The 23,585-nt window shown below is 39.6% G+C and overlaps 1 protein-coding gene across 1 annotated transcript in view; it reads left to right on the forward strand.

Moving 5' to 3' along the window:
* Nucleotides 1–408: 408 nt before the first annotated feature.
* Nucleotides 409–23,585, forward strand: part of EPHX4 (epoxide hydrolase 4) — a 45,179-nt gene continuing 22,002 nt past the window's right edge. Inside the window, exons 1-5 of the mRNA XM_082688688.1 lie at nucleotides 409–789; nucleotides 3,025–3,110; nucleotides 13,620–13,777; nucleotides 15,511–15,639; nucleotides 20,657–20,760. Of these exons, the coding sequence (XP_082544814.1) occupies nucleotides 559–789; nucleotides 3,025–3,110; nucleotides 13,620–13,777; nucleotides 15,511–15,639; nucleotides 20,657–20,760 (708 nt within the window). The 5' untranslated portion in view covers nucleotides 409–558. The remainder of the gene's footprint in view (nucleotides 790–3,024; nucleotides 3,111–13,619; nucleotides 13,778–15,510; nucleotides 15,640–20,656; nucleotides 20,761–23,585) is intronic.

Raw genomic sequence — 23,585 nt, forward strand, 5'->3', positions numbered from 1 at the left:
ATAATATCTGCCATGTAGTGTGAGAATTGTTCACTGCCTCTACTCCCCGCGCCCCATAATTCTGTGATCCAGAAAAAAGGCCTCATGAAATTCCAACGGTTAACTGGGCAGGGAGAGGGCTTGAACACTGGTCCAAGTAGGAGCAGCGCTGCCTTCTGCGGTTCCCAGGATGATCTGGGAAAGTCTCCCCTTCATCTTCCCCGCAGCCGAGCAGTTTAGAACTGGGATCTCACTCCGCGGAGGAAGGCCGGTCCCCAGCCTCGCCCAGTCCGGGGCGGAACCCGCAGCGCAGGGGGTCTGCCCGGCGGCGCTCCCGGGCTGGGCGCATCGGCCCCGGAGCGCGCACCGCGAGTGCGGGAGCCCGCAGCTGGGCCACGGGACGCCGGCCGAGCGCAGCCGCCCCGGGGGCCCGCGGGGAGGCGCGCGCGGAGCCGGCTCCCGCGGACCGGCTGGCGGGCCTGGCGCGCGCCGCGCCGGCTGTCTCGCTCCGGAGCCCGAGCGAGCGCGGCTGCTCCCGCGTCCCCGAGGGGCAGAGGGCCCCAACGCCGGCCCTGCCCGATGGCGAGGCTGCGGGATTGCCTGCTCCGCCTGACGGTCACGATCCGGTCCCTGCTCTTCTGGTCCCTGGTCTACTGCTACTGCGGGCTCTGCGCCTCCGTCTACCTGCTCAAACTTTTGTGGAGCATCGGCAAGGGACCCGCGCAGACCTTCCGGAGGGTCGCCCGGGAACACCCTCCCGCGTGTCTGAACGACCCCTCTTTGGGTACCCACTGCTACGTGCGGATCAAGGTGAAGGCCGGCGCGGGCCCGGCGGTATCGGGAGGGAACGTGACGGCCGTGAGAGCAGAGCGCGCTGGGCTGCTCCTTCCATGACGCCCAGCGTCCCCTAGTGTTCCCGGGGCTAGCAAGAGCGTGCGGCGGGGACAGGGAAGATGCCAGGGGGAGGCAAGGCAAGAGGGGCGAGGTGTGGCGGGAGAGGGGTCAAAACCGTGTGTGTGTGTGTGTGTGTGTGTGTGTGTGTGTGTGTGTGTGTGTGTAATAGAGAGAGAGAGACAGAGAGAGACTGAGAGAATGAGAATAGGTTTTAAGGGGGTTCTCTCATCAGGTCCTATATATAATATAGTCCCCTCCTGCTCCACCACAACAACCCAGAATGATTCTGCTCTCTGTAAGGGAAGGCTGTCTCTCCTGTCACCTTTTTGCCCTTTAGAGCTCAGATCAGCTGTAGGGAATTGTTCCTGGTCGTGCCCTACTGTCTCATGAGGCTGTCCTTGCCCAAATATTAGAGATTGAAAGAGTAAATAGAATACGGAAATAGGACGTTATTCAGAGTAGCAGAACGGAGCATTCCCAGATGACCTACCAGCATGAAACGATAAATAAATGGTGTATGTTTGGGAGCAAAGAAGCTGACTTACAATGTCAGAGACCAAAGAATGGAGTAAAAAGTGAATGTCAACCGTGCATTCAGACTGGAACTGTTCATGCTTGTCCGAAGCCTCCCGGCAGCCCACGGATATTCCATTTCCCGAGGCTCCAGGTGGTGAGGGGATATGGCCCTTCTGGATGCCCCCTGCAGTCTGACTCACAGGCCTGTCAAACTAGCCTCACAGGAGGGGTTATTTATGTCACCAAGTGCAAGAGTCCTATTAGGAGATACACTGTCCAGCTGCTAGAGTTCAAAAGACGAAGGGCACATTTTTCCTACCCTTATCAGCCTGGAGTATGTATGAGGATGAAATGAATTGATGTTTGTAAAACAAACAAAGAAAAACCCAAATAAATAAAAACGTAGAACAGTGCCTAGTACATAGGAAGTGTAACAAAATATTTGTTCACTAAATCCAGTCAAGTGGACAAGACTCATCACCAATAAAAGAAGTTACTAAACTTCTAGAAAGGCATTCTGCAGTTGAGGGCAAAGTCAGTTTTGTTATCTTGGTCCAACCTGGGGTGGGGAAGCAGTGAAAAAGAGTCCTCTGGAATTCCTCATACTGCTTTTCCTCCTTGTCTGGCCACCTAAAGAGTTTCCCCCAGAGACAGAAACCATGGAGTGGAAAGAATATTGTCCTCTAAGGTGGGACAGAATGGGGTTCTGGTCACAGCCCTGCTCCCAAGCACCTTTATGACCCATGTGAATATCTTTGGACTTTAGTTTCCAAATCTGTAAAAATGATGGGGTTGAATTAACCTTTTAAGATTTTCTTACATCTGGAAACCCTCTTGCTTGGGTTACCTGATATAAAACTCAGTCTCTGTGCTCATCTCTTGGTTCTCGGTTTCTTTCTTCACTTTTTTTCTGAATTTTTGTTTTCCATTCTTGCTCCCCTCCCCCCATTTTCTTCTTTTCAGTTTGCTTTGTGTTTGCTGTATTCCTGTCTCACCCCCATGCCTTTTATTTTCCTTGGGCAGCCTTGTCTCCCACATGCAGAGAGAAGTCTTGGGCACTCAGAGAGTTCTGCTGTTAGAAATACATTGACGTGACATGAGGAGCAGGAAGCAAAGGGAGCTGTACATGCAACTCTCAACTTAAAATAATAATGTGGGAAGGAGAGAACTAAAAATAAGGAAAGGAGGTGTGAATTATATAACTGATGGCACAGCTCTTGACGGGCAAGCTGAGAAAAGTACATGACTAGGAGGTAAACATGGCAGGAATATAAATTCAGATCAGAATTATTTACATGTCCTGTGGAATTTGAATGAGATGAAATGTGACACATCAGTAAGATGAAAGTCACAAATTGTGACATTGTTCCAGAAGCTTGTAACTTAGAAATTGACCTTGTAAATAGAACAAGAAGGGAAAGTACTATAAAGGAAATGTCAACAAAAGTAAATCTAATTTACTCTATTAATAAATCATGGAGTTTTTTTTCTTTTTGAAATTGAATGATATCTACTTTATTTCTTGATATTAAAAATAATGCAAATGAGCTTTTTCTCTAATGAAATTAAAATACTGAATGCACTACTTTTGGCAAAATATCACTAAAATCCCATGCCCTCTATTTTGTACTACAGGATTCGGGGTTAAGATTTCATTATGTTGCTGCTGGTGAAAGAGGCAAACCACTTATGCTGCTGCTTCATGGATTTCCAGAATTCTGGTAAACTTACCAACCAACTTTTTCTTTTGCATTAAGGCCTTGTCTAGTCACAGTGTCATTTTCTTGTTATGACTTTTAATCAACCTTACTTTATGGTCTCTTACCCAGTTATCCTTCCTGAATGCTCCTGAATAATAGGGATGGTTTTCCTTCTATCTCATGAAATGTGCGTGGTACCAGCCTAATTTTGTTCCTTCCTTCCTCCCTGCCTCCCTCCCACCGTTCCTTTCTTTCCTCCTTCCTCCCTTCCTCCCTTCCTCTCTTTCTCTCTCTCTCTCTTTTTGGTGAAAAATTAAAAGAAGTATTGTTTAGTGTTTCAAATTTCTGAACTAGTTACTAAACAGTTTTCATAGTGTCTACTGTGGACCATATGTCACGTTGGGCAGGGAAAGGAGATTGAAAAGAAATCAAAGGTATAGAGTGCCTGTTATCTGGAAGGTCTACAAGAAGCCTCAGGTGAGGGGAAGATGGAGAAAGAAGAGGACTCTTAGAAACTGAAGACGAACTATTTCCTATGCATGTAACAACAAACTCATGAATGCAGGATAAATTAAGGACCTAAATATTTTGCATTAGGAAGAAACCTATAACCAAAAATATACAGTTGCTAGTTACCTAGAAGAAAATGTTCTGTTCTCCTTTGAACCTCCCAGAGCCAAATAAGTACAGATGATGGCAACATATGATTAAACTTTAAAAATATGAATATCTTTTTAAAAGATGCTACATATGGTGGTAAAAAGACAACCAAGCCTTTTGACAACAGGGCTATGATCTCAAGATAGTTCCCAAACTAAATGCGAAGAAATGGATGAAAAATAACCATATCCTCCGAGCTGACTGAAAGGCAGAATATGTTATATCTTTTGAAAGGTCTGGATTAATGCCCTGTCACCAAATTTTTCCCTTATTAGCACTCTTAACACTTCGAATTTCACCATTACGTATGGTACACCTCCTTCACAGTTTAAAAGATTTTGTCTTATCCAAAGTCCTGATTTTAAATGCATCTAGCTCTCAGAGATATGACCCTAATACACTTTAATTAATACATTATCGGTGAAAGAGACTTAATTAATAAATACACTGAGAACACTAGTGCATGAGGAAGTATTAGGTATTGAAGAAAAGAATGGAGTGTGGCAAAACTCCATGGACCTCATCATTTTTCCAGAGCAAAAAGCCTATAGATGTCTTTTTTTCTGAGATTTTTCCCCATCATGAAGATTTTTCTCCCCTCTGTATTCACCTACATGAATAAACATAAGTCGCTTTCATGTTCAACTTTTATCTGTGCTTCCATCTGGAGACAACTTAATTAGGTGGTAAACAGCCCAGTGCAATTCAAGCGTATGTATGTAGACTCAGTTAGTGGCGTGCTTGACATGATTGGCTCACAATAAAATTTAAGTCGGAAGCATTAGTCAAATCTGCATAAAGTAACATAGGCGGTGAATTCTGGCTTAATCACTTACTCTGCAGGATCCCGCACAATCATCTGCAATAATCTTACCGAGTTGTTGGGAAGATAAAGAGTCAAAATATGCAGAAGGCCTTTCACAGAGCCCCAGTGAATACTCAGCAAATGTTCATTTTCTTCCTTCCTTCCTGTTCACCCAGTGCGGAGAGCCACGCGCCGGGGCTAGCATCTGCCAGGCATTTATTAATAGGGCCCCTCTTCCTAAGAAACTATTAACTAAAGTGCACTGAGATCATACTAGTTTGAGAGCTAGCTGCATTTTAAATCAGGACTTTAGATGATACAAAATCTTTAAAATTCTAAAGGAGGTGAAATATACGTAATAGCGGAATTCTAGTTTGAAGAGCGAGAGTAATGAAGACATTTGGAGATAGCCCATCGTCCCAGACCTGGGCAAAAATAATTTCTTGAATGCTGCTGCTGCTGCTAGTTAACATTTATGGACTGTTTACTATGTGCCAGGCACTCTTCTAAGTGTTTTACTTACCTCTCATTTAAACCTCACAGCTAGCCTTCTGAAATCAGCAGGGTCAGAGCGTAAGGCATATCCTATCTTTGACCATCAGAACTGACCTCTCCTGCTTGTCCTCAGGATGTAGGAATGATAATCATCGGACATCAGGCAGAGCTTTTCACCCTTCAAATTTCACGCCTTATAGAAACATTCAAGAGTGTGTTAAAAGTTAGCTAACCACGCAAGAACACCTCCCTCTAACATTTTGGATCATTGTTCTAAATAAAATTCGTGATCTGTTGGGGGGGCGGTTGATATTTAACTTTGTAGAAAGAAAAGATTCAAAAGCTCTTCTGTCTTTCCACCCCACAGCAACCCCAGTACTCATCAATGCTCTTTTCTCTTGGGGAACTTCACTTCCTTTACACGTGAGGTTGTTACCATAAAAATAAACATAAACAAATCTACAACTTCTTCAGCAACTTGGTAATTGTTGCAAAGAAACAGCAAGTAGCAATGATATCCTTTTGATAGAGGACAGTTGATGCTGTCTGTCATATTTCAGAATGATACTTTTGTACATTTTTCACACCACTGTCCCATTATTTACTCTTCATAAGAGCCTCCTTACAAAATAGAAATGCCTGGTGATTCTTGTACGTGTCTTCTAATCTTCAGTGGACAAGACAGCCTGGGAGAAGCCTAGCACTGGTCCCTCCCTGGACATCAGTCCAATTTGCTCTGGCAAAGTCAAGTCTTGGATGTGTTACTCTGGGAACTCCCTTGCTATGACTTTAAAAACAAAACAAAAAACAGTGAACCCCCATAGCTCAGCTACTCAAACAGCATATTGAATTTACTAAGTTTTGCTGCCCCTTAATCTCAAAGCTATCCAGTTGTTTAGGGAAAGTCTAAAAGCAACTACGTGGGGATTGCTGATAATCAGAAACCTCTGCTAGACTATGTCATACCCTAAACCAAGACTTCTGTGTTGAACTTTGTCCTTCCTTCTGGTCAGACTGCCACTATTACCTATTAGGAGTCTAGTTGATTCCATTCAGATGCTCCATTCAGGAAAATGTTAAATAAATTTCAGAAAAAAGTCGTTTTGATTAAACCACTTCCAGTCTCTCTCTTGGCCTTCCTCTCTTTTTTCAAAAGCCCATTCTCTTGCATTTCTATCTTCTTTAAAAGCCAAAAACAACAAAGCAAGATACTCTGTCTGACATTTCAAACCAGTTCAAATTTGCATAATAAGTATAAATATTATTCCTCTATTAATCAAGTTTTGCCTAAATACATATGAAACTATAAGCTTATTTGTAGATCAAGTAGGTCAGAATATTTGACACAATGAAAACAAAATAATCATAAATTGGCAATGTGTATAAAAATGATTTTAAACAGAAAAGCACTGTACACATGCAAAATATTTTCTGCATTTATCATCATTACCTAAGAATAGCTGTTGAGAATTGATGACATTTAATATAAGATGTTACATGAAAACAATAAAAATTCTGGGTCTTCTTTCTTAAAATCTAAAGGAAACATCAAACAGGATCTGCATCTTGGAGACTGTTAGCTAAATTATCCCAAAATAAAGTTGTTTGTCAGGAGATGGTTTTTCTCCCACTCTCTCTCCACCTCAATTTGCATCGCTTTTAAAAATATTTGGAGCTGATGCAGGCAGTTTCTTTGAGTTGTCTTCATCACCAGCTGTATGGAGTGCATTCGTCATTACTCAAGTGCTGAGGCAAGGGAGGGCTCTTGGTACACACAGCTGAGCCCAGAGGCTGATGACTATGGCCTTTTCTCTGTTGTGAAGGGGAAAAGGATATTCTACATCTGAATGTGGCTATCCTGGTAAACCAGAAGTCCTCTTATGTCAAGAGTAATCACTAGGAAGGGGGTTGCTTTTTTTTAGAAGAATCATCTGCTAATACCTGAAGGTACCAGAAAAAAAAAATGTGGATGAAAATAGCTAGCTGTGTTTCTTTGTAATATTTTAAGGAATTACTGATTTTTTAAAAGTAGGCTCCTTGCCCAGTGTGGAGTTTGAACTCATGACCCTGAGATCAAGCTTCACATGCTCTGGCTCTGTGGACTGAGCCAGCCAGGTGCCCCTGAGTTACTGATTTTGTAATATGTTTCATTTATGGGTCAAGGGGCTCAATTTTGTTTACTATCATATGAATGAGATGCCCATCCATCTATCTCTGGGGTGATTTCTTTTTCAGCTTAGAGGGTGAATCAAATATGCTTTGTGAATTCTGGGAAGGTTACATTTAAGATTTTTTTTGGCGATTTATTAAAATAGCAGCTGCCCTGTTTCTTAGAAATGCTGAAGATATTGTTTGGCTCCTCTATGGATGACAGCAATAGTTGAATTTATTTGTAAGACAATTTAAATTATTAATAAGAGAATGAAATATGCTTGTATTATGTTTGTATAATCTCTAATGCAATTTTAAATGTAAAATATTGCAGGATTCTACACATTCCTTTGAGTCAAATTTCACAGACGTTGACTATAAATTCCCCAACAGGAACTTGGGAACTTTAGTCATCCCTGCCTCATGGTTTGAACTGGGGCAGAGTTTTATTGAGCAGCTGGTCCTTCTAGCACTGTCAAGACTCAGTCTTTCCATTTGTTTGTTTCACTTATGCAACACATTTTTACTGAGCACCTACATAGTCTAAATATTGAGTGGAAGCACCAGACGCAGTAAATCATTGTAAAGCTCATGCCCAGTCCCCTGAAGAGTGTATGTGCAAGTGGGAGAGTAAGAAGGGCTTCACCCAACCCACCGAGAAAGGTGGGGGCCAGCGGGTTCCCCTGGAAGTGGAGATGCTCAGAGTGAGGAGTTCAGTGAAGGGGAAGGGCAGGGATTTTGGGGAGCAGGGAAATGGCAAAGAATGTTGTTGCAGACAGAAGATATCACAGGAACAAAGTCAAAGGCAATATGGCCATTGGATCGCTACAGGGGGCTTCCCGCTACAGGGGCAGTGTACCTGGGACTCAGGACAGAATACCTTGGTGTGAATCCTTGCTCTGCTCTTTGCTAATTCTGTGGCCTTTGGCAAGGCGATTAGCCTTTCTGTGCCTCTGGATTTTTTAGGTCTGCTGTGGGGATAATAATAATATCTACTTCACAGTTTTGTTTTGCAGATCAACATTACTATATGTGAAACACTTAGAATGGTGCCCTGGCATGTACTAAGAATGATATAACCGCCCGCTCCTTTGATCATACAGCAAATGACAAAGAGTGTAAAATAATCAGGCTGGAAGATTGGGTCTTAGTCAAATCTTGGAGGTTTTGTCTGCCATGGTGATGAGCTTGGGCTGCATGTTATGAGTACAGGCAGACCTTGTTTTATTGTGTTTCACAGATACTGCAGTTTTTGGTTTGGGGGTTTTTGTTTTTGATTTGGGTTTTTTTTTTTTTTTTGGCTTTTTAAAATTTTTTATTGTTTTCACAAACTGGAGGTTTGTGGCAACCCTGAGTAGAGCAGGGCTGTTGGAGTCATTTTCCCAACAGCATTTTCTGATTTTGTGTCTCCATATCACGTTTTGGTAATTTTTGCAATATTGCAAACTCTTTGATTATTATTGTTACATTTGTTATGGTGATCTGTGCTCAGTGATCTTTGGTGTTACTACTGTAATTGCCTTGGGGAGCCATATACCACACCTACATGAGATGGTGAACTTAAGGATGGATGCCTGTTGTGTGTGTTCTGATGGCTCCACCAGTAATGCTTTCCCCCATCTCTCTCCCTCTCCTCGGCTCTCCCTGTTCTCTGAGACACACAATATTGAAATTAAGCCAGTTGATAACCCTACAATGGCCTCTAAATGTTCAAATGAAATAAGGAGTCCCATATCTCTCATTTTAAATCAAAAGCCAGAAATGATTAAGCTTAGAGAGGAAGGCATGTCAAAAGCCGAGATAGGCTGAAAGCGAGGCCTCTCCCACCAGTTAGCCAAGTTGTGAATGCTAGGAAAAGTTCTTTTTTTTTTTTTTTTTTTTTTAGATTTCATTTATTTTTTTTTCCTTTTTGACAGAGAGATAGAGAGAGAGCACAAGTAAGCAGAGCAGCAGGCAGAGGGAGAAGGAGAAGCGGCTCTCTGTGGAGCGAGGAGCCCGAGGTGGGGCTTGATCCCAGGACCCTGTTAAGCACCCAGGCAGGTACTTAACCAACTGAGCCACCCAGGCGCCCCTGCTATGAAGAAGTTCTTAAAGGAAATTGGAAGTGCTATTCCAATGAACATACAAATGATAAGAAAGTGAAACAGCCTTATTTTTGATATGGAGAAAGTATCAGTGGTCTGGGTAGAAGATCAAACCAGCCACAACATTCCCTTAAGCCAGAGCCTAATTCAGAGCCAGGCCCTAACTATCTTCACTTCTGTGAAGGCTCAGGCAGGTGAGAAAGCTGCAGGAGAAAAGTTGGAAGCTAACAGGGGTGGGTTCATGAGGTTTGAGAAAAGAAGTCATCTTCAGAACAGACAAGTGCAAGGTGAAGCAAAGTGCTGATGTAGAAGCTTCAGCAAGTCATGCAGAAGGTATGGCTCAGATCAGTCATGAAGGTGGCAACAATAAACAATAAATTTTCAAGTAGATGAAACAGCCTTCTATTGGAAGAATATGTTTTCTAGGGCTTTCCTAGCTAGAGAGAAGTTAACACTTGGCCTCAAAATTTCAAGGACAGGTTGACAGTCTTGTTAGAGGTTAATACAGATGGTGACTTGAAGTTGAAGCAATGATCACTGATTATTCTGAAAATTCTAGAGCCCTTAAGAATTATGCTAAATCCATTCAGCCTATTTTCTATAAATGGAACAACAAAGCCTGGATGACAGCACATCTGTTTACAACATGGTTTGCTGAATATTTTAAATCCACTGTTGAGATCTACTGTTCAGAAAAAAAAAAAAAAAAAAAAAGGTTTCTTTCAAAATATGACTGCTCACTGACAATGCACCTGGTTACCCAGGAGCTCTAATGGAGCTGGACAACGAGATTACTGTTGTTCTCATGCCTGCTAACACAACATCCATTCTGCAGCCTGTGGGTCATGGAGTAATTTCTACTCCTTAAGCCTAATTCTATAAGAAATACATATCATAAAGCTGTAGCTTCCATGGTGATGACTCTGATGGATCTGGGGGCAAAGCAAATCAAAAATCTTCCGGAAAAGATTCACGATTCTAGCCGCCACTGAGAACCTTCATGACTCATGGGAAGAGGTCACAATGTCAACATGAACAGGAGTCTGGAAGAAGTTGATCCCAGCCCTCATGGGTAACCTGGCGGGCTCAGGACTCCAGTGGAGGCAGGAACAGCAGATGTAGTGGAAACAGCCTGAACATGTGACTGGATGGCTGTAAACTCCTGATGGATCATTCACGGCTAAGGGGCTGCTTCTCACTGATGAGCAAAGACAGTGGTTTCCTGAGCTGGACTCTACTCCCGGTGAAGATGCTGGGAAGATGGTTGAAATGACAACAGAGGATTTAGAATATGACATAGACTTAGTTGATAAAGCAGAGGCAGGGTTTGAGAGGACGGACTCCAATTGTGAAAAAACTTCTACTGTGGGTAAAACACTATCAAACAGCATCACATGCTACAGAGAATCATTCATGAAAGGAAGAGTCAATCAATGCAGCAAACGTCATTGTTGTATTCTAAGAAATTGTCACAGTCACTCCAGTCTCCAGCAGCCACCACCCTGGTCAGTCAGCAGCCATCAACATCGAGGCAAGACGCTCCACCAGCAAAAAGATTACAACTCTCTAAACATTCAGATGGTGGTTAGCACTTTTTTAGCAATAAAGTATTTTTTTCTTTTTCTGATTTTGTTATGCTTTTAACTTTAATTCTAGTGTAGTTAACATACAGTGTTATATTAATTTTTGGTGTTCAATACAGTGATTCAAAAGTTCTATACGAGCAATACTTCTTTTTTTGAACTTTTTAATATGAGCTTATTTATTTATTTATTTATTGCTGACATATAACGTATTATTTGTTTCAGGGGTACATATCTGTGATTCATCAGTCAAGCTATCCTTTTTAAATTCCAATTTATACATTGTTTTTAGACATAATGCTATGTTACACACTTAATAGACTACAATGTAAATATAACTTTTATACTTACTTTATCGTGATATTTACTTTATTGTTGTGGTCTGGAACCAATCTGTAGATCTCTGAGCTATGCCTATAGTAGGGATTGAAGAAAAGATGTTAAGCAGTGAAATGACATTTGCGACCTCAGTCTGATTTTGTGGAAGACAGCACTGGGGGGAGTGAAATGCATACAGACCAATCAATAGGTTGCCGCATTAATGGAGGCCTGAATTAAGGTAATGATAGTAGGGATGGACAGGAAAAGTGATTAAATAAATATTTAAAAGCTTAAATCTGCAGAACTTTATTGATTAGGCATGAGGTAATCTCTGAAGAGGGACGAGTTAGGCTCCAGTTACAAAGACATAAAAAAAATCAATTGAAATTTTTAAGTAAGGCTAATGAGAAGATAATATTGTTGTTGACAGATGAGATTCTCTGAGGAAACACACTGCTTCATTTGTTGCAACCTAAAGACAAGATTAGTAAGATTGCTATGATCTCACTAGGAAACATACTTTTTCTTAACGTTTTCAAATATGTCTTCATTGGTAATCCTTTTCAGATTTTCACAAATCATAGGTATCCTGATAATAAGTCAAATATTCTGTATCCATGCATAATTACAAATATGTGTCTGACACTCTTCCTGAGGACTTGTTGATGTAAAGCCCACAGTTTGCTTCATTGATCTTACTGCTTTGTGACACCTCACCTGGCAGTTTCTCTCTCACTATTGGCTTACAATCGCAGATCCCTGTGTGCACCTGGCTATTGCACTCCAAAAATCTTTTCAGACAGTTATCTCCCATTTGGCTCGTGTCAGATAATTCTACACTGTTTCCATGAACAGATGTGCATCCGGACCCATTTTTTAAATGCCTATTTGGCGTTCCACAACAATCACTTCTCGGTCTTTTGGCTAAGATCAAGTGTGGAGTTCCACAACATACTGAGTCACTTTGAAAAATCCGCATCTTTTTTTCCCTCTTTGTTATCCAAAATAATATTGCTTGTTTGAAGAAGAAAATCTCTTGGTTCTGGGTGACTGACTGGCTCAGTTGGTAGAGCACATGACTCTTGATCTTCGGGTTGTAAATTTGAGCCCCACATTGGGTACAGAGGTTATTTAAAAATAAGATCATTTAAAAAAGAAAAGCAAAGAAAGTCTCATGGATCTTTTTATTTCATTTAATTCCGCAGTTCCCTGATCAAGCACAGTGGCGGCGGTGGGGTGCGGGAGCAGGGGGCACCTGGCGCTGCAGAGGTCTCCAGGACTTGGCTGTAGCACACTGGCCATTCATTTTTTTTTTTCTTAAAAAAAAAATTATTTATTTGACAGAGAAAGGGAAAAAAACAAAAACAAACAAACAAGAAAAAAACAAGCCAGGGTTTGGAGGAAGATGAGGAAGAGGGAGAGGTGGATTCCCACTGAGTGGGTAGCCCAAGGCCAGGCTTGATCCCAGGACCCTGAGATCATGACTGGAGCCAAAGTCAGAAACCTAACCCACCAGCCACCCAGAACCCCCCAATGCTGGCCATTTTAACTGGTCAGTTAATGCCAGTGCCATTTTGGCTGTTAAGTGTGTGGGTCTTTTGGGGTTTTGTTTGTTTGTTTTGTTTCCTAAGATTTATTTATTTGGGAGCGATTGAGCACAAGTGGGAGGGTCATAGGGAAAAGGAGAGAGTCAAGCAGACTCTGTGCTCATCGCAAGCCTGATGCAGCCCAAGATCTCATGACCCTGAGATCCTGACCTAAGCTGAAACCAAGAGCTGGACACTTAACTGACTGTGCCACCCAAGCTCCCCTTACATTTTTTTTTTTAAGATTTTATTTATTTATTTGACAGAGAGAGAGAGAGATCACAAACAGCCGGAGAGGCAGGCAGAGAGAGAGTGGGGGAAGCAGGCTCCCTGCAGAGCAGGTAGCCCAACATGGGGATGGATCCCAGGACCCCGAGACCATGACCTGAGCTGAAGGCAGAGGCCCAACCCACTGAGCCACCCAGACACCCCTCCCTTAAATATTTTTAATATCACACTTGCTTGTACTCTTTCCGGATCTTCTCCACAGAAGCATATGTAAGTACAGATTCCCTGATAGCTGTGAGCATTATTTAAGGAAGGCTCGAAAATTGATTTCTTAAGTACATATAGAAGTATATTAATTTTAGTATCTGATATTTTGTAGTGTCTGTAAATAATGGTCGTCTGTTACACCCCACTGGAGCTGGTAAAAAAAAATAACAATAAATTTTTATAAAGAACTTCAGTGATCCCTTCTGAAACATGTCCCTTCCTCTGGCTCACAGATGGCCTTTATAACCTTTCTCAAAATAGACAGTTTCTTAGAGTTGTCCACGTAGAAAAGCTATGTTACTCTCTGGATTTGCTACTGTGGTATTTTTAGTGTTTCTTATTTCCTGCAGGTATTCTTGGCGTCACCAACTAAGGGAATTTAAAAGTGAATATCGAGTTGTAGCGCTTGATCTGAGAGGCTATGGAGAAACAGATGCTCCCATTCATCGAGAAAATTACAAATTGGACTGTCTAATTACAGATATAAAGGATATTTTAGACTCTTTAGGTAGGTCAGCTTTAAAAAAATAGTATACTCCCTTTTAAGGGACTAACATTCAACAAATTGTGAGTTGGTAACCTCATTTCTTGGGAGGAGGCATTTTCCATTTACCTGAGCTGTTGTCTGGATCCTGTCACCATGGTTTTGGGTATACAGCTGAGAATATTTATAGAGGATATTGAAAAGAATATATCCGGAATGACGATTCAGTCCACCAGCCAAGAATGACTTTGAAAACTTGTTTTTAAAAGTATTTCTAATGTATGCAATTAATTATTTTCAGAACTAGTTTTTGGAAATTTGATTCTTGTACTCAGAAAATTTGTTTCTTCAGAATGCACATCTAAATAATCATTTAAAAATGTTATAACATCCAGAAGCGCTTGCACAATCTTTCTTCTTTTTTTTTAAGATTTTTTTTTTTAATTTGAGAGAGAGAACACAAGCAGGAGGAGGTGCAGAGGGAGACAGAAGAGCAGACTCCCCACTGAGCAGGGACCCCCCCCCCAATGTGGGGCTCAAGCTCAGGACCCTGATATCATGACCTGAGCCAAAGGCATATGAACCGACTGAGCCACCCGTGTGTCCTGCGCTATCTTTCTTATGTTGATCATCTAGTGCCACAATGTGCCAAACATGGCCATAGGCATTTATTCACATGCTCCTGGGTGTGAAGGTCAAATGTAGGCTGGACCACTGGGTCTTTGCCTCAGGTTACAGGTCCTGCTGGGACTGACTTCTCCCTCTGAGTTGGGCTGCAACACAAGTAGTTTTTCCTCTTCTCCTGGAAATGACAGAAATGGCAAGAGGGTGAGCCCAGATGCAGAACCTTTTTTCAATTTTCTGCTTGCAGCACATTGATCAAAGCAAGTCATAAGGCTGAGTCCAAAGTCAAGTCATACTCCTATGACCAAAGCAAATCACATGGTTAAGTCTAGCATAAAAGGGATAGTAACATATACTGCTTTTATGACAGCAGGGAGAGAGGAGAAGTAAATATTTTTTAACAACAGTCGAGTCCACTACATCTTTTTTGGCTAAAACCCAGCTGCTACCATGGTATGTTAATGGAACTAATATTGTAAGAAACCCATGAAATCAAATTAAAGGCCTTTTCTACAATAATCTAAAGAGAACATAGATCACGGCAATACTAAGAGGAGAAAAAAATGGATGAGGTCTGGGGTATCAAAGCAGTGTTGTCATTTAGTCTGATTACAGTAAAATAGACTCAAAGATATTGATTTCCATCAACCATATTTCATTCTTCTTCTGTGGTAATTCAGTCAGACTTGGCCTAAATTTGTCTTCATGAAATTTTCTAGGCAAATCAATAATATAGTCTTGCTTTTGACCTAATTATGTGTAATTTTTACCATGGTTTTCCCAACTCGGGTTCATGGAACAAGAGCTGAGCTAGCTATTTCTGATTTAAAAAAAAAAAAAAAAAAAAAAAATATATATATATATATATATATATATATGTATATATATTCATTCCCAGGACAGATTCTGAATCTGTAGGTCTAGAATGGAGGCTGGACATCTAAATTTTCCAAAAAGCTACTTAGGTGATTCGGACATACAGGTTTTGGAAACACCAAACTCAGTATCTTCATGAAGTGCATAATTAGAGTCAGATTATGATGGGAAGATTAGTTTCAAAAGTGTACCCATTATATGTGTTGTAATGATGCATCTACCTTCAATGACATCAATATTTTTTTTCTCCATTACAGGATATAGCAAATGTGTTCTTATTGGTCATGACTGGGGGGGGATGATTGCTTGGCTAATTGCCATCTGTTATCCTGAAATGGTGATGAAACTTATTGTTATTAACTTCCCTCACCCAAATGTATTTACAGGTGAGTATAAATTTCAATTAAAATATTTTTGCTCATGTGATAATTCACTGTTGTCACTGACACTTTGGATTAAAAACAGTAGTTTTTTAAAATTAAATGACTAAAATATGATATTAGCATATGACAATGTCAGATACCTTGGCTTTAAATATTTTACAAGAGTGACAAATTGTAGCTTCATATTTGCTTGCATAATTTTATTTTTTAGAGAATATTTTAATGCTCACTTGGATAGGGATAAGCGGAAAAAATACAGTAACATTATTTTGACAGTAATGAATCTTGACAATCTAGAAATAAGTTCTCCTCTTTCCTGACTGCTTGGGCTATCAGGAATGGCAGCATTCTTTAAAGCCATAGTTCTCAAATTTTGAGTTTCAGGACTCTTTTATACTCTTAAAAATTATTAAAGACCCATTGAGCTTTTGTTTATATAGGACGTACATAAAAATATTTACTGTATTAAAAATTAAAAATGAGAAAATTTAAAATTATATATTAATTCATTAAAAATAGTAAATTCATGATCTGTTAACATGATTAACATTTTAATGAAAGCTAGCTACATCTTCCCAAACAAAATGTCAGTGAGAAGAATGTCACTGTTTTACATTTTTGCAAACCTGTTTAATTTTTGGCTTAATAGAAGACAGCTGGATTCTCAGATATGCTTCTGCATTCTGTCTGTTACAATATGTTGTTTGAATTGAAGTGTGTGAAGAAATCTGGCCTCACATAGATTTGTAATTGGAAAAGGGAGGAGTATTTTAATAGTCTTTTCAGATAACTGGATTTTCTTCTTTAATACTACACCAAACTCGAAAACTGGTGGTTTCTTAAAGGTTAATAACAATGTAGAATCTGATGTCATATTAATGAACTTTTTGTACTCTATTACTTTAAATCCATTAGTCTCTCTAGCACTTTGAATGGATTTTTTACCCATGTGTAATTTTGCATCATCATGCAATGGAAGATAATGGTTTGTAGAGATATATAGATCTTCCATAAGCTGGCACATTTTATGTTATATCAAAGAATCACATTCACTAATATTGCCCCAGTTTCATCAAAATGTCGTTGAGTATTGCAATGCTGTCATGCTCGCAGTAGTGAATGCACGTCTCCAAAATTCTAATTTTTATTTGAAAACTTGAATTTCATTGTTGGCAGCAAATACCCTTGATTGTTTCCCCCTGCAAGTGACAGGTTCACTTTGTTCATTTTCAAGAGACTATCTGTCAAATACTCAAGTCTGACCAATGATAATTTGTTAGCCATCCTTTCAAGTAAAAAACGGTATTCCATAAGAAATGTAGCTAATTCATCTAATCAACTCAAAGGATTGTAGGCATGCTATTCCTTGAGACAACCATTGTTCTTGGGTGACCAACAGAACTGCTTTATGTGTACGTTCTGATTCATCTCAACGTTCAAAGGCCATGTACACAAGGGTTGAAATGTAATAAAATTAATAATTTTTGCTATTTTATCTAGGACATTCCTGAGTGAAACTGGCACTTAATTTTATGTGTTTATGCATTTGTTTGCTGCAAAGAAGACAATGACTGCTCCTGCTAAGACTGTTTAGTAACACTACCTTGCTTTGTGCTCAGGCAGCAATGGCTTTATCTACTATGGTTTTTGTACCATAAGCACGAATGTCAACCAAAGGAGAAAAGCTAAAAATGTCTTAGTATTGTAATGAAATAGTTTTGACTGTCTGGATTGCTTAAAGGGGTTTTAGGGATCCCCAGAGGTCCACACGGGCTATACTCTGAGAACCTCTGCTATAAAGGGAACTCTTAAAATCCTCAGAGTGTTTAAAGACCAGTGAGCCGTGGCTAGGCACATTTTTATTTGGTTTTGCCAAAAACTATCATCTTATCCTCTTTAACTACCCTTGTCAAGTTTTCCGAGTTTCAGGTACTGCTATGACTCACAGCAGCCCTCTAGGGAACAAAAAAATTTATGTTGGGAACATGACTACGTAAAAGGGAGAAAGGAAACATGACTACATAAATATTGTATAAGTGTAAGAGTTGGATTTTATTTTATTTTTTTAAAGTATTTATTTATTTATTTATTTATTTATTTGAAAGAGAACAAGAGAGGACAAGTGTGGCGGAGGGAGGAGCCGGCTTTCTGCTGAGCAGGGAGCCCAGTACAATGAATGGCTTAATCTCAGGACTCTGGGCTCATGACCTGAGCTGAATGTAGTGCTTAACCAACTGAGCCACCCAGGCATCCCAAGAGTTGGGTTTTAGATATAGATCCATTTGTCCCATTTCTGTTGAGGTAACAGCATGGATGCTTAGGATTCAAATATCGAACTGAAATTCCCTGTATTTTTCTCAGTTGTGTTAAGTAGCAAAAGTGGTGCTACATGCTTATTCCATTGATTGGGATCCTTGAGTAAAGGTTATTTTTGTGATGTTGCTAAAAGGACAAATTGTAATTGATCATTTCAGCAAGAAGATTCTTGAAATATTTCTGGAATTATTTTATTCAGACTAGGTTCAACCTTAGTCAGCTTAATATAAGGTCTTCAAGTAATATGCCTGTATTTAACCCTTAATTATATTGCTATCTCGTAAGGCAGGGCTGAATAAACTCTGTTCGATGATGACTTTACAAAAAGTATAGCATAACTTATCTCCACTTATCTGAGAATTATAGTTCTAAAAATTCCAACTATGTGAACACTAGCCATGTTAGTTACAAAATTAGAAATAAAAAAGATGACCTCTATAGCAAAAATTATATATACATAGTGCACAAGAAAAAATAAGTATGCATACTTAATGTGTGTGATTACACTACTCACCAGTTCAAAGCTTCAGTGTCTTTCCAAAGCCCTTAAAAGTCCATCTCCTCTGGCCCTCCCAGACCGGATTTCTGTTTTGCTCTCTGACTCATCTCATACCACCTCTCCCTCCTCATTCACTACACACCAGCCACACTGATGTTCTTTCTTCTTCCTAAATGTGCCCAGCCCAGGACCTACTTTTTGTTCTTGGATTTTCTCCCTAGATCTTTGCATAGCCACCTCCCTCTTACCATTCAGGACTTAGTCCACGTATCACATCCCCAGAGAAGCCTATTCTGATCACCTCTGCTAAATAATAGTCCTCCACAACACCCAATCATCACTCTCAATCAGATTACCTTGTTTTAATTTTCTTTATGATATTATTGCTATCTAAAATCATCTTTTAAAGTATCAATACTTATTGTATAAGCCCCTTATTTTTTTTTAAGATTTTATTTATTTACTTGAGAGAGAGACAGTGAGAGAGAGCATGAACGAGAAGGTCAGAGAGAGAAGCAGACTCCCTGTGGAGTTGGGAGCCTGATGCGGGACTCGATCCCGGGACTCCAGGATTATGACCTGAGCCGAAGGCAGTCGTCCAACCAACTGAGCCACCCAGGCGTCCCTGTATAAGCCCCTTATTAATGGAAACCTCTTCTGTCTTGTTGACTGCTAAATCTCCTCACACACAGTAGATATTCAAATATTCCCTGAATGAATGAATTTTCTAGTATAAACTTACGGAAACACTTTAGTTTCTGTTGAGGCCCAATGAATAAGGTATTCAAATCCCCCTGTAAAGAAAGTCTTTATTTATTTTTTTTAAAGAATTATTTATTTATTTATTTATTTATTTGACAGAGAGAGAGAGAGAGAGAGAGCACAAGTAGGCAGAGAGGCAGGCAGAGAGAAGAGGAAGCAGGCTCCCCGTTGAGCAGAGATCCTGATGCAGGGCTTGATCCCAGGACCCTGAGATCATGACCTGAGCCGAAGCTTAACCCACTGAACCACCCAGGCACCCCAAGAAAGTCTTTTAAACAACAGAAAATTGGGGCACCTGGGTGGCTCAGCAGGTTAAAACCTCTGTCTTTGGCTCAGATCATGGCCCCAGCGTCCTATATCATCGGACTCTCTGCTCAGCAGGGAGTCTGCTTCCTCCTCTCTCTCTGCCTGCCTCTCTTCCTACTTGTGATCTCTCTCTCTCTGTGTCAAATAAATAAATAAAATCTTAAAAAAAAACAAAAACAGAAAATTACCTCCCCGTATATCCCTAGGAAAAGTGTGAGGTTACTGATAATAACCTTGGAGAAAAAGCAGTGTTGTTTGGGTTTCCCGTTCCTTTCTGAGTCAAGACTTCATAAAGTGAAGTTTTCTTTTTATTTAAAGGGTTATAAACTTTCTAAACACTTGAAATATCCATAATAAAATATAAGAACATAGAAATTGTTCCAAAGATGATGTAGCCACTCTGGAAAATAGTATGGAGTTTACTCAAAAAGATGAAAATAGATCTACCTTACCTGAGTATTTACCCTGAAGTTACAAATGTAGTGATCCGAAGGGGCACATGCACCCCAATGTTTATAGCAGCAATGTCCACAATAGCCAAACTATGGAAAGAGCCCAGATGTCCATTAACAGATGAATGGATAAAGAAGAGGTGGTATATATATAATGGAATACTATGCAGCCATCAAAACCTCTGAAATCTTGCCATTTGCAATGACGTGGATGGAACTAGAGTGAAATAAGTCAATCAGAAAAAGACAATTATCATATGATCCCATTGATAGGAATTTGAGAAAAAAGAGGCTCATCTAGGGAAAGGGAGGGAAAAAATGAAAAAAGTTGAAAGCAGAGAGGGATACAAACTGTGAGAGACTCTTAATCTCAGGAAACAAACTGAGGGTTCCTGGATGGAGGGGGTGGGAGGGATGGGATGGCTGGGTGATAGACATTGGAGAGGATGTGTGCTATGGTGAGCGCTGTGAATTGTGTAAGACTGATGAATCACAGACCTGTACCCTTGAAACAAATAATACATTATATGTTAATTTTTTTTTTAAGAAATTTTTCCAAAGAGAATATACAACGGCTTACTTGTGGATTCTTTTTTCATCTCAAAGGTGAAATTGCCTTAATTTCTTTCAATAGTAAGTGATGAATACACCTTGGATAAGGTCTAACGTAGCATTTTAATTTCAGAGTATATTTTACGACACCCTGTCCAGTTGTTCAGATCCAGCCATTATTACTTCTTCCAAATACCATGGTTTCCAGAATTTATGTTCTCAATAAATGATTTTAAGGTAAGTCAAATATGGTGATGGATGTTAACTAGAATTATTGTGGTGATCATTTTGCAATGCATATAAATATACATTGTATATTTATTATGTATATGTGTATATATATTATGTTGTATACCTGAAACTAATATAATGCTATAGGTCAATTATACCCTTAGAATAAAACTGAAAAACTGGAGCCCAAGAAGATGACAAAATTAGGAAGTCAAAACAAAATAAAATTATACAGAGGCACTAAAATAAAAAGAAAAAAAGAAAGAATTGGCCCTTTTTATGTTGTCTGATTTGTTTAAAATATGCATTTTTTGATTATTGTGATATGCTGTCCACTGTTAGGCATTTCCTCCTATGTAAGAAAAAAATGAGTCAAACAAATAATGTATTTATATTAATGAAAAACATTTCAAAATCTATCCTTCAGTAAGAAAAATAGGCAAATTCTAATTTTTAATACATGCTTCTAAGACCTAATCTATAGGCTTATTTTTACAGTCTCTGTATATTTGAATGACTGGATATTATTCAATTTTTTCTAAGAGCCTGTGCCCCTACAGGCATCTCTTTTCAGAGAACATTCCATGGGGAGACAAGGGAATATGAATGCCAGGTGAGAGAGTTTGACATAGCAGAAGTGGAGGCCTTTGGGTGTAAACAAAACCCTGAAACAAAGTAAGCATGCAGGAATTGTGTACCATATACGTGGACAACCAGGAGTCATGTGTTGTTCCTATTTCTTGAAGGTCTATCGAATGCTTCTTGTTTATCTAACGGGGTGTTAGGTATTTAAGGCAGCTTTAAAAAAGACAATATTATTGGGGCGCCTGCGTGGCTCAGTGGGTTAAAGCCTCTGCCTTCGGCTCAGGTCATGATCCCAGGGTCCTGGGATCGAGCCCCGCATCGGGCTGTCTGCTCCGCGGAGAGCCTGCTTCCTCCTCTCTCTCTCTGCCTGCCTCTCTGCCTACTTGTGATCTCTGTCTGTCAAGTAAAAAAAAAATAAAATAAAAAAAAATAAAAAAGACAATTTTACTTGGAAATACTTCTGCATATATCTCTGACAGAAAAGGACTTTTTTTTTTTAAAAGCATAACTCCAATACCATTATCAAACCTAACAAAATGAATAATTACTCCCTACTATGACTTAATATTCAAATTTTCATTCCATTGACTCTCCATTCAAATTTCCTTAACACTTTACTTGTTTGAATCAGGAACCAAACAAGGTATACACACTGTATTTGATTTTTATAGTTTTTTCAATCTACAACAGTTCCTTCTTTTTTTTAACCACATTTTTTTATTGAGGAAATTTGGTCATTTGTCCTGAGGAATGACCCACATTTTGGATTTGGCTAACTACTTCATCATGGTGTTATTTAACTTGTTCTGCTAAACCTTGTTTCTACTTCATGGATGATACTAACGTAGAGACGTGGTCAGATTGATTTTTAATTTGATGAGAATACTTGTAGGTGGTGCTGTGTATTTCTGAATGTATTATATCAGGGAAGCACATAAGGTCTAGTTCTCTCAGCTTTCATAACACTAGCACTGACCAGAGGGCTCACGAGTTGTTAGACTATCTAAATTTCCTAACATTTCACCAAATAATTTTAGCGTACACTGATCATCACTGCCTCGGTCCGTTATTTTATTAGGATTTGCAAAATGGTGATTTCCTAATTCTATCATTTTTTTTAAAGATTTTATTTATTTATTTGACAGAGAGAGAAATCACAAGTAGGCAGAGAGTCAGGCAGAGAGAGAGAGAGAAGCAGGCTCCCGCTGAGCAAAGAGCCCGATGCGGGGCTCGATCCCAGGACACCGAGATCATGACCTGAGCCGAAGGCAGCGGCTTAATCCACTGAGCCACCCAGGCGCCCCTAATTCTATCATTTTTATCTGCTTATATTAACTGGAATTCTTCCTTTTATTAACTGGAATTGTCCACATCTACTGTTTGGTTATTTTGAAATACAGTTCACATAAGAATGGCAGGATAAATGCTTCATTCTTTACCTTTATAAACAACTTCCAGAGTAATGACTTGGTGCCCTAGAACTCTCCAATGATAACCAATGAAGTTTTCTTTTTTCCATATTATTATGAGCTCGTGAGTTTTGAAAATATATTTGGCATGTATCAATCAATTACAGTTCTTTCTGATGCTCAGATTGTCTCATATTAGGCCAGTGGAAACTCCATCTGGTTGGCTCCTATGTCCCTTTGACATAAATCTTCAGTCAGTAATAGCTTGCTTTCTTAATGTCCTGGGTTCCTTTTTTATTTGCTGCTGCAGATCTGGAATCAGACATTCATTGAAGGAACTTGGGCTCCTATTGGTAGGAAATTTTACTTAGAAACCATAGTCCTGGTGTCAAGGTTATCATTGTTACTGGGTTTTTATTGCTTCTAGATATTTCCATTAGATAGAATTTATACATACGTATTTTTAGAGTGAAAAAAATCACAAGTTCTTATTCGAATTTCCAAAGCAAAATTGAGACTACAAAGTTTTGCTTAGCTTTTATATTTTATAAAAACCATTTAAGCGATTCTAGTCATAATTCTACTATAAGGTGCAGAGAGGTCTCGCTTAGGTCTCTCCTGTTTCTCTGTCTCTATCCTATTTCCTCCTCTCAGTAGGGAAACCGCTTGGTTAGTTTTTGTTTCTTTTTTTTTATGGTTTCTTTTTTAGAAAATATAGGCATATGTGTATGTATTTTTCTACTCCTTCTTACACAAAAGATAACATACTATAAACACAATTTTACACACACACACACACACACACACACACACACACACACCCCTTAAAACTATGTC

The sequence above is a fragment of the Mustela nivalis genome (assembly GCF_964662115.1).
Source record: "Mustela nivalis genome assembly, chromosome: 10".
In the NCBI taxonomy this organism is placed as follows: domain Eukaryota; kingdom Metazoa; phylum Chordata; class Mammalia; order Carnivora; family Mustelidae; genus Mustela; species Mustela nivalis.